Source organism: Tachypleus tridentatus, chromosome 1 (genome assembly GCF_004210375.1).
Source record: "Tachypleus tridentatus isolate NWPU-2018 chromosome 1, ASM421037v1, whole genome shotgun sequence".
Classification (NCBI taxonomy): domain Eukaryota; kingdom Metazoa; phylum Arthropoda; class Merostomata; order Xiphosura; family Limulidae; genus Tachypleus; species Tachypleus tridentatus.
Genome location: NC_134825.1, coordinates 118888020 through 118903814, shown reverse-complemented (window position 1 = coordinate 118903814; position 15795 = coordinate 118888020). Strand labels below are relative to the sequence as shown.

The 15795-nt window shown below is 33.4% G+C and overlaps 2 protein-coding genes across 2 annotated transcripts in view; both read left to right on the top strand.

Moving 5' to 3' along the window:
* Positions 1–1178, top strand: part of LOC143222244 (uncharacterized) — a 50902-nt gene extending 49724 nt beyond the window's left edge. The window contains exon 10 of the mRNA XM_076448514.1: positions 1152–1178. Within this exon, the coding sequence (XP_076304629.1) occupies positions 1152–1178 (27 nt within the window). The remainder of the gene's footprint in view (positions 1–1151) is intronic.
* Positions 1–15420, top strand: part of LOC143233075 (protein turtle homolog A-like) — a 149006-nt gene extending 133586 nt beyond the window's left edge. The window contains exons 10-12 of the mRNA XM_076468960.1: positions 5744–5871; positions 8303–8515; positions 14254–15420. Coding sequence (XP_076325075.1) covers positions 5744–5871; positions 8303–8515; positions 14254–14304 — 392 coding nt within the window. The 3' untranslated portion in view covers positions 14305–15420. The remainder of the gene's footprint in view (positions 1–5743; positions 5872–8302; positions 8516–14253) is intronic.
* The last annotated feature ends 375 nt before the right edge of the window (positions 15421–15795 follow it).

Genomic DNA, 15795 nt, shown 5'->3' with positions numbered 1-15795 from the left:
TTAAAGACATATAGCCTTAATATCAATTAATAATACTTACGGCTTTTGTGTGATGAGACGTTGCTCCAGTATCCTTTTAATAAGTTACGTCTCAAGAAACATGAGATCGATAAGGATTAGACCCATTTCCCAAGAAGTCAGCCTAGAAGAAAACATCTTCTTTTAGCTTGTCAGCAGATGTTGACATAAATCTTAGATTAGTGAGAATATGAGAAATCGGAAGCCCACATGTGAATCTTGTATGTTAATTTTGGTCGATTTCTCATAAAGTTCTCACTACGTGTTCTCTAGCATCTAAACAACAATTTATCTTTAACTTGAGAAAGACGTAACCTACAGTTTGTATTAAATATTCATTAATTAAGCAGAATCAAATTATAAGCACTACGTTGTAGCTCTTAATAGCCTAGACTAACTGACTAACGCATAATTCCAGTGTTGAATAACCGTCTTGTAACTTCATAATTGCAACTGGGAACCATCGCATTTAGCGCAACATGAAAGAATCTAAAAATTATTTTCTGAGTCCAGTGCAACATATGGCTGTTTTATATACTTTGCAAAAACGACACTTCATACAGGGCGTCCCAACTTCAAATAATACGTTGTAAAATTAAAGGTTCAACTTTATATCTAAACCACGACAAATAATGTGATTTATGTATTTTATTAGTGGTGTCCATACAGTATTGAGTAATTGTTGGTTATTGTTTTAAATAATATCCACTGGATAGCAATCATTTCCTTAATTTTTCAATGTTTAGTGTCTTATACCTTGTATATTATTTTTACCTTTTTTATTAGGTTTATTATATGGTCGTTTTACTGAACGTGAAAAGGTATAACTGATGTGTTTATAGCAAAGGTCTTAATATCTCTTTGGTGTTCATGGAGCCTTACCTGTAACGGGTGTTGTGTTTCCCCAATATATTGTTTATTACACTCAAACATAGTACAATAAATAACATTTCGTTTAGAGAGGACTGGGAGCGAAAGATTTTACCTTCTTAAGACTGTTACATAGTGTAGGATGTCTTAAGAAAGCCACACTGATGTTAAGTTTATTCGTTATCTTAAGAAGTTTTTCTTCTAGGCCTACTAGGCCTGGTCCATAAGGAAAAAATGCTTTTTCTTTTCAATGTGAATTTCAGGTTGTGGTTCATCAGTTGAAACGTTGAGTTGTTTTATTTGGATAACAATTATTTCTGAAACTCTTCTCAAGATATCTATTATTGTTACGACTGTTACAACAGATGCAATTCTAGCATCACTAACACTAATCACACACAATTGCAAAACAATATCATATTTCATTCATTGAAATTGAACTAATTATGCTTAGTTTTGAACAGGAAATAGCTCATTTCATGCTGGACTTCTGCAATTATGGTACATGCAACTGATATGTTAGAAGTTGTACAGAGAAAATAACAGAATGCCAGTTGGGTGCATGGATGAACAGTTATTCCATCCATTACATATACTCAGTTCCACTACTTCTTGGTTTGATCACAGCATGAGTCTTATGGAATATGAGCCCATGTGTTGCACAGACAAAAACTGACACATAACGTTTACATTACATCAATTTTGAATTTACCAACACCAGATTCGAGGTAGGTGATGTCCACCTTTCTTCCATGAGTGATTTTATCTAAACAGAGCGAGAAATGTACCTCTTCTCTAATGTCTAGCTTAATGCCATTCATTCAAAGTATTATTCATTGAACTGAATGTTGGCCAATTCACTTGATGGGCTCCAAACATAACGAAATCCACCATGGTAATCATTGTTTCTGTTTCCACCAGGAAGAGAACCTCTTACCCTCCTATCGCCTGGTCTTGAAAATGCTGAACCAATCTTTATACTATTTGATACAAGTAGATTTCTGTGCTCTCCGAAGTTGGTGGCGATGTCTGACTTAGTCAGTTTTTTGAAGGATTTGTCACAAAATTCATCACTCATTGTTAATTATCTTGGATCTATTGATCTGACAACCAGTTTCCACAACCTTGCCTGCTTTACTGCTTGGTCATTTAGGCTAGCTTAAAGTTTTTAAAACCTTAAATTAAACCGATTCCTCTGTCATATTTGCAGTTGGGGTCAGTATTAACAGCGCACTTGCTACTACTCCTCCTTTGCAGAAGCCGAAGTCCTATTAGTCCAAATTGATATGTCATCAACATATTCTGTGGCACGTACTCAATTGATACTTTAGTAAAAAAGCAAATTACCTTAATATAATAATGATAAATAGGCAATCAACGATTTACAAGTACAAGGAAACGTTTTATTAATGGGGTAACATAATACTTGTATCGACAGAAAACTGGTCTTTTCTCCTCATGTATGATCAGTGCCAGGCAATAATAAGCTTATATATAGTACAGAAACAAAAGATACAAGGATTAAAGATGGCGGAAAGGATCTCAGCAGAAGATAACAGGATATACACAGGTGAATGTCAAGTCTGGTCAAAAACAAAAAGTTATCAAAAGTTAACCAAAACACTTTTGATATTCACAGATAAGCTGATTTTCCTGATAAGATAACATAAGATTGCTGCTACTTGAGTTTGAAAACTTTAGTGTGTCTTCAGTTGGACGAAAAATAAACAGATGACAGGTTCCAGGATCTGTAAAAACAACAGCTATAAATTATACCATAACGACATAAAAAAAGGTAGTTTGGGTACTTAAGTAGGTGGTAACGAACACTGGATCTCTGCAGTAAACAGTTTCCAGAACTACGGTTTTTTGTCTTCCAAGACAAACTCCTGGAGAACGAAGCTTGTAGCGAGAATTTCTATAACTTGAAAGCCATGTAACATTCAGAGCAGAACTTCCGTATATAAAAGCTCCGTTATGATTCTGATGATGGCGTGACCACTTCATCGATCATTCTTTCACAGCGTTTTCAGACAAGGGACGACAGAGATCTTCAATTCATTATTGCTGGAAGGGAAAAACTTGTAGAATATTTGCCCCGAAAAAAAATGGAGGGTAAAACAAGGGAAGAGGTCAGTCAACAGTAAGAAACACCAACAGTCTTAGAATAAAACAAGGGAAGAGGTCAGTCAACACCAAGAAATACCAACAGTCTCAGAATAAAACAAGGGAAGAGGTCAGTCAACAGTAAGAAACACCAACAGTCTTAGAATAAAACAAGGGAAGAGGTCAGTCAACACCAAGAAACACCAACAGTCTCAGAATAAAACAAGGGAAGAGGTCAGTCAACAGTAAGAAACACCAACAGTCGTAGAATAAAACAAGGAAAGAGGTCAGTCAACAGTAAGAAACACTAACAGTCTTAGAATAAATATCTCACGCCAAAGATTAATAGAAGCAAACAACAAGTAAAGTTAGAAATAAATTATATATCATTTATGGTTGTGAAAAATTACATTGTATAGAGAATACATGATATGTTCGTATGTAATGCATTAACTTCTATTTGATTAGGACCCGGCATAGCCAAGCGTGTTAAGGCGTTCGCCTCGTAATCCGAGGATCGCAGGTTCGAATCGCGGTCGCACCTACCCTTTCACCCGTGGGGGCATTTTATGTAAAGGTCAATCTCACTATTCGTTGGTAAAAGAGTTGGCGGTGGGTGGTGATGATTAGCTGCCTTCTCTCTAATCTTACACTGCTGAATTAGGGACGGCTAGCGCAGATAGTCCTCGAGTAGCTTTGCGCGAAATTCAAAACAAACAAACTATTTGATTATGTTTGATTTCCTAACTATTAAATGCAAAATGTAAATCATATATATGTAAAAACGGCTGATATGGATAGAGAAAATTCCATGTAGAGGAGCGAACAATGCTTCGAACTTCTTCGGTCATCGTCAGGTTCACTGAGAAAGAAAGAGATAACTGACCACATGTTTGAAGGCAGTTGTGTAACTGAGTGTAGGAATGTAGAGGGCGTGGTTAAATTATATTTATTAATACAGGTGTATTGACTACTATTTATTCCCGTCCTGCCAAACATGCTCGTCCTCTCACCCGTGGTGGAGTTATTATGTGACGGCCAAAACTACTGTTCGTTGGCAAAAGTTTCTTTGTTTTTTTAATTTCGCGTAAAGCTACTCGAGGACTATCTCCGCTACCCGTCCCTAATTTACCACTGTAAGACCTGAGGGAAGGCAGCTAGTCGTCACCACCCACCGCCAACTCTTGGGCTACCTTTTTACCAATGAATTGTGGGATTGACCGTAAAATTAATACTTCCCCACGGCCGAAAGGGCGAGCATGTTTAGTGGACCGGGATTCGAACCTGCGACCCTCCGATTACCAGTCGAACGCCTTAACACGCTTGGCCATGCCGGGCCTGACATGTAGCATATCTACAGATTATTAATAATAACAATTGATTTTGTTATAAAGTTCGTTATCTTAACATAAAATGAAACATCAAATATGGAGAATTTTGACCTAGATAATAAAAAACACGCTTTTCTTTTATATTTTTTGAAGGCTAATTCAACGTTTGCATCTGAAATACCTATTTGTGTTGCTCATGTATCCCTCTTACAAATAGTTTCTTGATATTTTCTATAAATTATTAAAATTCTTGCTTTAAATTTTTTATTAGAATTTAAATATATTTAAAGATAGATTGTTTCCTGACAGCAACGTTTGAAAAAATAACTCAAGAAATTCGAGGTGGATTAAATTACTAGAACTAAAAAAATATAAGAATTTTTTTTTCTCCAAAACATTTTATATCCTTTAAAGATTGGTCCCATCAATGTGATAAAACACGCATTTTCTTATGTAGTTATATGAAATGAGTTTGAATAATGAAAAAATACGTGAAACAATATGATACTATAATAATTGAAATAAACCGAGGTACAATTTATTGTAGTGACACTAATTGCACCAATAATTATGACCATGTATCAAGAAATAGAATTTGTTGGCACTTATGCACTGGTGTAGCTGGAATTAGCTTTATATTTCAGTAAAAAGAAACAACAAAAAACAGATGAATAACGGTATGCCTGTGGACATACAACGGTAGAATGCAGGTTTTGATACCTCTAGTGAGCAGAACACAAATAGACCATCGTGTAGTTTTCTGCTTAACTTCAAACAAAGAAAAGGAAGCATTTATCTCTTCTTGCAGTCTATATCCAGTAGATGGTGCTCACAGTATTTACTAGTTGTATACGTATCCATTTGCGATGTCGGACATCTTTAAAAGTTTCATATTCAATCATTTTCATTATTGCGAATTTAAAATTTGTTTTCTTATACATTCTATAAAAGTATTCGTAAAACAATAATTAATAGAACTGTTTATTAGGCTCTTAATTTTTGGTTATCGACTAAATGGACGACATGATATTAATTATTTCTTTTATAAAAATTTCATTTTTTACTTTTATTATATTTTAATACCTAACCTAGAAATCTGGTTTGATCTAATCTATTATTTACCAGAGTAAAAGTAGAAGCAATAAAAAACAGAAAGCAATGACAACAAAAACATCGCCATGAATTGTCGGCTTCCAATTAACTTGCAGACAATAAACGTATTTTAGGAACTTTAAATTTTCTAAACTAAATGTTGAATTTTCCATCGAATTGAGAGAAGTGAAAAGCAAACCAAACATTGAAATATAGAAACTTATAATTCCCAACTGAATTACAGCATCTTATATATTCGTAGCCTGAGTCTTCCAATAAAGTAAAATATATTATTGTTTTTATTTGTGTGTACTCCTGATGTTTAGAGAGAAATGGTGGAATTGGAAGAACCTCGGGAGCCTCTAACATCGCACACAACGGAAAAGGTCGACCACTTAATGCCTCCGAGCTACAGTCTGCAGTCCTTGGAACGTCTTCAGCAATTCTACCAATGGTCAGTTTCCTTGGTATTGATACTTATTTACTAATTAAGGATATTAACAGAGGAAATTAAAATAAAATAAGTTTTTTAATTAAAGTAAAATCAGTTTTAATATAAAGAAAAGAGAGATAATGTTTACTGTTGAGAAAAGAATTTATAGTTCAAACAACAGTTTTATTGAGTTAATCAGTTAGGAGTTTCATTTCCTGATGTGATTTTTTTTTCTTGAGCCAGAGCAGCTAATTTTGAATTAATTACCGGAATAAATAAAACGTTTTGATGAAAAAACTGAAAGTTCTAACAGACTAACTGGCTACTGTTACTTCCACTTCAGGTCTTTAACTCTATAACCTCCTCTGAGGTCTTTAACTCTATAACCTCCTCTGAGGTTTATTTTATTTGAAGTTTTCTTCTTATTATTATTTCTTTCTTTATTCGTAGGAACACTGGTATAAATTATCAGAATTTCAATTTGTGGAAACACTTAAGACAGGTCTAAAGTTCCTCAGTGGCTCAGCGGTGTGTCTGTCGTCTTACAATGCTAAAAACCGGGTTTCGATACCCGTGGCGGGCAGGGCACGGATAACCCATACTGTGGCTTTGTGCTTAATTCGATAAACAACAACAGGTATAAAATCGCATTGATTCAGGACTTTTACAAATGGTTAGAGATGTTAATTGTAATCCTCAAATAAAAATTTCATTTATTCAATGGAGGGATTTTTCTCACAGTTGAGAATATGGCTAAAACTTCCCATTATCAGAAGCTGTCTTTCATTGGATTATACAGAACAGTCATCAGACAGCATTACACAATGAAGAAATAGATTAATAAGGACATCTTCATTAACTTATGAATAGGTAAAAAACTTTTGCACGTGTCTGAAATCATCGGCGCATTTTATTTGTTAGCTACCTGTCTATTCCACTTAAGACCACTTTAGTACTCCATACGTACTACTGTAATATCGTGTACTAGCGTTCTGCTTGACAAGTGTAACCATTATTTTTAAATAAAATATATTCTTTAAATATGTTATATATCATAATTATTAAAGACTCTTTTTCTCTAATAAGAAACGCTTTTTTTTCAATTTTTAACCTATATTTATACTGTAAACCCTTTAACTTTTCTGTTAAACTGTTTTTCCTTTCAGTTTGTAAGCAACAACCTGTAGCGTCACAAGGTTTAAGCTTGTTAAACGCTAAGTTACGTTGGTGGTTCCTCTCGAGAGAAAACATTTACCTCACATGATTTACTGCACTGTCCTAAACTTTTAAGAGCACTTGGAATTATAACGCTAATGACTGGGATATTGAAAGTATCTCTTGAATGCTTTCTTGTATCAAACATTAAATTTGAGAGCACAATTTTTATTATGCATTGAAGAGCCTTTATTATTATTGGTGGTAAAGTACAAAGTTATTGTTAATATTATATTATATTTACCAAATTGAATTTGAAACTATAAGAATTTTAAATAAAGTATATTAAGTATAAAAAGAATATTGAGTATATTAAGTATATAAAGTATATTGATATAAAGTATATTATTTCTTCGTTTTCTTTTTCTTATTTTTATTTAATTTTTTTTCTTCATTACTTGGGAAAGGAGTCACCTTCCCACAACTGTCTGCAGGTAGTGAAGGGTGATACAGATGCAGGACGTTGTGGGATTCAGTACTCACGTTTTGCTCTCCTAATTTATATATCTATTGCTATTATTTTATTTCTTATGTGAGACTGGCGAATGGAAGTTAAGACTAATAGACGGTCCCCAGTAGTACAGCGGGAAGTCCACGGATTTAGAACTCTACAATCAAGTGTTCGATTCTCTTCATAGAGCTCAGCAGATAGCCTGATGTGGCTTTGCTATAAACACACACACACACATAACTTCCTTCCAAGAGCAGGTACTCTAGCTAATAAACGGTGTATCCCCACCTCAGCGTAGGTCCTACTTGCGCAGTCACCTCCAAAACCTAGAGTACCCTAAAATATTTTCAATTCGTGCATCATTTTTTTTATTAATTTATTTTCGTTTCACCTTGTTTTTAAATTATAACAAATTAATATAATTAGCCAATGGTTTGGATTTGCTGTTTTTTAACGCTGTCCTTTCTTGTGGTTTTGCTTATCTAAGTTAATTAAAATGTTTAAATTTTAATTTAAATTTTCACTAAAATTAAGTACTATATATATATATAATGAAGATTAGATTTTTCTGTTTCATTTACAGATGTGTATTTGGTTAGTTTTATTCCTAGGTAACTATTTCTAAAGAGTTTTAATGTTCTTGTCATAATTATAACCTGCCTAATTAAATACAAATCATTGGTTTTAGTGACATATTTCCAACATAATATTTTTGTTCCTTTTACCTACAGATGACTTGTATATCAACGTGCATATTTTAATAAGACATATATTGTATTACACCAGGATAATCAAGAAATAACTTATGCGGAGCTCTTCATGCCCACTTCACATACTTCAGCTGTTATCAGACGCACTGACCGACCGACAGAATACGCGCAGATCGACTTCTTTAAGCAGGCAAGACCACTGGTACTCCAACCTGAACACGAAGAAGATGACAGCCATATAACAGCGGAAACCCCCTTAATGGAAGCGTTGTCAAGCATGGCGGGAAGGGTAGATATAACATTCTATCACACAGTTCACTGACTATTATTTACTTTCCTTCCATCACTCAGATATTATTCGATATACATACACACTATCTTGCGAGTGTGTGTTTCTGTTGTCATGGTTTTTGTGCGCTGAACTAGACACGTTTCTAAAGAAAAATAGCGTTACTGAAGTATGTTTTCTTGCTGATGGACTGTTAAGGTGTTTCCTCTCATCCATTTGATAAAACGTACGAATAAGCGATCGTTCACTTTGTACCTAGATATAAAAAAAAACATTTTACCATAAATAGCAATTCCCTCTCTTCTTGTTTTGAATTTCGAGCAAAGCTACACCAGGGCTATCTGCGCTAGCCGTCCCTAATTTAGCAGTGTAAGACTAGAGCGAAGTCATCATCACTTACCACCAACTGTTGGGCTAATTTTTATAAACGAATATTTGAATGACTGTAAAATAATAACGCTCCCACGGCTGAAAGGGCGAGCATGTTTGGTGCGACGGAGATTTGCTCAGTAAATATAAACTGTATATTTTATAAGGTCACTGTTAGTAAGACTTAACGTGTATAACTCAGGGATGTAACTGTTAAAGTGGGAATATGGAGTTTATATGTTTCATGTTCAATGTAAACGTAAAAGAAGAATGTTTTTTATCATGTTGTTCTTATGGAATGTTTTTATCATATTATTCTTATTGAATGCTTTTAATCACTTTGTTTTTATAGGATCTTTTTATCATTTTGTTTTTATGGGAAATTTTTACCCCATTTATGGGATTTTTTAATCATGCTATTCTTGTGGGATGTGCCATTTTGTTGACGTATTAAAGACAAAACTATTTGAACGCAAAGTCTTTAATATACTGAAATATTTCGTCACTTACAACATTGTACAAATTTTGGATAGTTAGATTTTAAAACAATAATATAAACAAGTACTTATTTCGGTGCTGTTTTACTTGTTTTATTACAAGTAAAGGACAAATATCCTTACTGTCATTAACTTTACATTGCTATTATACAAGAAAAGACTTATTCGACTGATAAATATATAAAAGATATATAATTTCAGAAATCGAATATGATAATTTATTCTGAGATAATATTAATATTTTTAATACAAATGGAATTATGAAAAATATTTTGTGTATTTTATTTTCTTGTTTATCCGTTAGCTTTCTAAGTAATTTAATATGATATAATAGGTGTAGTGCATTTTACTCTTGCATATTAAATGTCAGTACACAACCATATAAAGTGATATGTATAAGACTATTGTTTTAGATAGCCTAAACGAAATTTTTTTTCAACCAAATTCCCAACCTTCATTTAATATTTTACAGAAATTTATATAACTAAGCTTGGAAGTCAAGCCTAATCTATTCTATTCATGCTGAAGTTTCTTAACCCTAAAAGAAACTATACGATTGTATTGAAGTTTCTTAACCCTGAAAGAAACCATACGATTGTATTAAAGTTTCTTAACCCTAAAAAAAACTATACGATTGTATTGAAGTTTCCTAACCCTAAAAAAAACCATACGATTGTATTGGTGTTTCTCAACTAAAAGAATCCATGCGATTGTATTGAAGTTTCTTAACCCTAAAAACAAAACAAAACATACGATTGTATTGAAGTTTCTAACAGGAATTTATTTGTTTTTTTGTGTTTCTAAATTGTAATACGATATTCAGCGCATTGCATTATAATGGATTCAGTAACCAACGTATATAAGACAATATAACAAGTAAAATACAACAATAGTGCTATTCATTATTCTAAGTATGGTACTGTAAGTTAGGTTGAAGATAGCATTTTCTATAGCGTAATATATAACTACCTTATTGAACCTAAAAAACCTCTTTGTATTTTCTGAATATTAGAGCTAAATAACAAAATTTCTATGTGAAGTTGTTAATGCAAATTGGGATATAATGGAGTTTCTTTACTTCCATCAACGGACAAAAATAATGCATTTATTCCTACGGGTTCAACGTGTAAGGTCATAGTTGTCAAAAAAGAGCATTCTCAGAGTTTGTTCTCATACAGTTAAAATTATAACAAAAATATTTGTTTTACTACAACAGAGCCCGACGTGGCCAGGTGGGTTAAGACGTTCGACTCCTAATCCGAGGGTCGCGGGTTCGAATCCCAGTCGCACCAAACATGCTCACTCTTTCAGCCGTGGGGGCATTATATGTGTCAGTCAATCCCACTATTCTTTAGTAAAAGAGTAGCACAAGAGTTTGTGATGAGTAGTGATAACCAGCTGCCTTCCCTCTAGTCTTACACTGCTAAATTCGAGAAACAAACATACTAGAGTAGCCTAGTGTGTACCGCAGCGCAACGTTTTATAAAACGCAATATAAATTTTAACATCGTATTCCAAATCTTATAGAAAAACACAAATAAAACCTTATCAGTTTTGTTATCTCTGATTTTAGCAGAATTTTATTTAATATTTACACAAATGATTTAAATTTCTAATTGAACATCACTCAAAGTATACTTATATGTAACATGTTTAATACTAAAGAATCAAAATACGTATAATATAGAAAACATCAGCATGACGTATATGTAAGATAATATGTTAAAACAACAAGGAAATTAATCAGTCTAGAGTAAACCCTTACCTTTTGTAACCCTTACCCTAAAGCAGTTTTTTCTTTCAGGGGATTGCACTTAATAATTTAACTGTTCAACTGATGTAACAAACATAAGGACGTTTTCAGGACTAAAACTGTTGTTGGCCATTTCTTTAATCTAAATGAGACCCGAGTAAACTATTACATATTAATGAAGTCTTCGTTCTCTAAATCAAACTTCTAAAATTTACGAAGCAGCAAACTACAGTTGCGTATTAATTACTTCTGAATTATACAAAAGACAGACTTAGAGAACAAACAGGCCCGGCATGACCAGGTGGTTAAAGCGCTCGACTGGTAATCTGAAAGGCGAGTTTCAAATCCCTGTTAAATCAAGCATGCTCTCCCGTGGGGATGTTATAATGTTACGGTCAATCCCTCTATTCATTGGTAAAAGAGTAGCCCAAGAGTTGGCGGTGGGTGGTGCTACACGAGGGCTATCTGTGCTAGCCGTCCCTAATTTAACAGTGTAAGACTAGAGGGAAGGCAGCTAGTCATCACCACCCACCGCTCACTCTTGGGCTACTCTTTTACCAACGAATAGTGGGATTGACCGTCACATTATACACCCCCACGGCTGGGAGGGCGAGCATGTTTAGCGCGACGCGGGCGCGAACCCGCGACCCTCGGATTACGAGTCGCACGCCTTACGCGCTTGGCCATGCCAGGCCAGCCGTCTTCGATAAAGTATTTGGATACTGTTCTATATTAATGCTATTTTCTACATGCATGGAGTAGTTATTGAGCAAATACCACACTTGTAACAGAGAAGGTAGCGTGTGGTTGGACAAACATCTGCGAGTTGTTATTGTGATCTGTATTAGTTGTTTATACACATCTGTTTTGCATATAATGGTGTAGGTTTGGTTTAATCATTTTCGAAACGGATCAACGCTCTGTTCCGTAATCATGCTCTGTAACATACAACAAGATGTATGGCTTTAAATTGTTCGACTGTCCAGGAATCGTACGAAGCAAATGGATATTGTCAGAATTGTAAGGTTTCCTAGTATAAAGTTGTCAATAATCCTGGAATTTCATTGAACTACTTGAAACATTTTTTTAGTAATGTTCACAGGTAGACACCCCACCCACCCCCTGAAAAAGAACTACTGCTGTAGATGACCTTGATTTGATTAGGTTAACATGTCAAGATAAAAAAGGTTTTGCAAAATCTACAACAGGATGGCATGAATCCATTCATATGAGAATAAAGCGAATAGAAGAATAATCAAACAAGGTTATTTTGCAAGAATAGCTGTCTATAAACCAATAATAGTCAGAAGTCATTGTCGTAATTGAATTACTTGAGCAAATTAGCTCGTTAACTTACAGTTAGAACACTGGCGACGTGCCATCTTTTCAGATGAGTCCTGTTTCTGGCTTGTTTAAGCTAATTGTAGAATTTGGTTGTTTGCTTGAGAAACAAATAAACAAAAAGACAATCTTTCCTAAAGTAGGTGGTGCAGTACATGTTTGAGCAGCTATTAATAACGGTGTAAAAACTGCTCTTCATATCCTACTAGAAAGCGTCAATCGTCCCTACTATAAAAATTACACGTAGGCGATATTTCTGGCCATATGTTTGGGAAAAGTTGGACAATAACTTTGTCTTCCATGACGACAATGCTACTATCCACAATGTGCGTACTGTACATGATTATCTCCACCAGGAGGATATTACAAAATTGCCATATCCAGCAAAGTATCCAGATTGCAATCTCATTGAGAAATGCTGAACAGAAATGAGCCAAAAAAACCCAAAAAAAAACCTGCTAAAACCATCCATAACTAGCTACTTGTAGCGCCTCCTAGCGACAAGTTGGAATGAAATCACTGTGGATAACATCAACAAATTCATCGAGAACATGCCATGTCGCTTTACGAAGGTTATTAATATAAGAGCAGGAATAACTAAACACATGCTCATTTAATATTATATTTTATCATTATTTATGCTTCGGTTAGGTTTTGTTGTGATAAAGGAAATAAAGAATTCATAATCGTTTTCCAGGTGTTTGAAAAAAATTGCTTACGTTCTAATAAATCTATCACGATGTTCACAGAACCTGTCGTATAATAGAAATTACCCATGTGCATGTTTTATGTATCACACATTTCTCATTTTGACAACAATAAGTGTACGTGCATTCCATCTTAATAGTAAAAAAACGTACTGTAACAAAACACGTAAAACATTCTGGTCAAATCTCTAGATCTATATTATAAAGTAATAGCGAATTAATATTTAACAAAATTCTTATCATATTCTCTTACTTCTAAATGCTTACGTAAAATACGGTTTTAACGCTAAGCCTATTTTATCAACTTTACCTGTGAAAAGGAAGCCATTTTCTAGTGAAGGTAAAAAAATGGAGACCAGCGATAGTTATAAAGCACTAGTTACGTATGTTGATAATGAAAAAGAATGAGACGTAAGTGCCTTCAGTGAATAGTTCAACATTTGTGTTATCAAAACCTTTTTTATTAAAGATGTCAATCACACTGGAGAAGGAAGGATATTCTGTTGATAATGCGTCACACAGCCATAGTTTTACGTGGAATTACTCATTCCAAAAGTTCTAGGCTTGCGTTTCAGTAGATGACAGCTAATAAAGTGCACAATAATATTAGTACTCTAATGATAATATTGATCGTTTATAAAATTCACCATCCTAACTTCATACGTTTTGTATATAATGTGTTCTGTGTAAACTTGTAGCTTGACAAGTTGAAGTTTGAACGGGATTTTGTTTTATAAGTAATACATAGCATATCTAAATACATACCTAAAACGTTCTTAACAGTTTATCAGTTATTAAATAGTTTCTATTAAAATTACAATATTGTTACTACCGATTTTATATATAGTTAGAACAATGGAGAAGCCTTGATGGGAGAATATTGTTAAATAAATATTTCTAAGCAAAAACAATATGATTAATTAATTAATTTGCAAACAATTACTCAATTGATTTGTATATATATCTGTTAAAGCAACTATTATTCATTTAATAGAGAATAATAAATTCTGACTTAGGTATCATTTTAAGTTGAATATATTGAGTTCATACTAATACCTATGTTTCTTTCAGCATCGAGTTGCTACAATAAGTGATCGAGGCAAGATTTCCACTCCAGTGTGACAACTAGCACTGTTTCAAGTACGGCTCCTGGAAAATCGATTAGAGTCATATCTTGAAATCCAGAAAAAAAGAAATAGAAAAAATATCAAAGATTTCAGTATTATGAGTTGTTAAGCACCAGGTGGTCGTGAAAGTCAATTATCTGAGTCTATGAATCGAACTATCATTCTTGAGTGCCCTGAATGAATCATTTTCATGGGTACTTAGTTTGTCTCCAAAGTATTTGATTAGTTGGAAACTGGTTCTGCTTTATCTACTAGGCTTGTATTTTTTAAAAACAACAAAACTACATTAATATTATGCCGAAAGTTCATATTTACAGTGTATTGTCAAATTCGTTTTGTCATGTCGTTGAAACCGTAAGTTTCAATCAGGGTGATTCTTTTACAACTTGTTGTGCAGAAGGGCAAGTCGTAGGAAGGTAACCCTAAATCTTTGTGAATCACTGAAGTGGACCTCAAGTAAAATTCACAGATAACAACATTTCCACGTTCATTGTTTTAAATTACATGTCTGTAACGTATCTCATTGGGTAATTTATGTCATCTTGATGTATATCCAATATGAATTCTTCATTCTTTGTTAAGTGTTTTCTTCTTGAATATTAATATAAATATGGAAAATCGATATATAATCATGATACAAAATGTTAACTGTTAGATTTAAAGATGACCCAAAAATAACCTTTGCAAAAAAAAAATTAAAATCTTTCTGAAGTATGTTTCTAATACTATAAAAATTTTCTGATTATTTTCCTTTCAATTTTCCTTAAAAATAAGAAAAAAAAATTGTGCTAGAATTGCGCATTATTTACTATGTTATTTATCAAATAAAATAAACTTACACTAGATATGTTTCAGGATGTTTACAGACATTTAACGACGATCATCAGAATTATAATTTATGTAGAATATCACAAGTTGTTTAGAATTATAAGTTTTTATTCGATGAAACATGCAGATTAAAAAGGGAAACATATTTGCTTTGAATGCTTTTGATTTGGGTTTGATACTGACACAAATAACTTATTTCAGAGAATCCAAAGATTTGATTGGTCAATTTCAAATTTAATATCAATAGCTTAACAAAAATAAATATTTTTTGTAATTCAGCAAAGTGAACAGTCTTGTTGTTTTGTTCTATTTATCACTAAAACTTCATTTATATATAGAAAAATATGCACTTAATTAGGGTATAAGTTTCCTGTTTTTAATGTTTATTTCTCAATATTTTAAAGGATACATTAAATACATTTGATGGGCAACATCCCAGAAATTGTAAGTAAGCTGAATAGGTAACTAACAAATAATTACACATTTAGGGTTAGATAAACTTTAATTCAAATCAAATATTTTAAAATTAGAATATATGCTAAACCACATTTTTTTTTTATGGGGCCCGGCATGGCCAGGTGAGTTAAGGCGTGCAACTCGTAATCTGAGAGTCGCGGATTCGCATCCCGGTCGCTCCAAAACATTCTAGCCCTTTCGA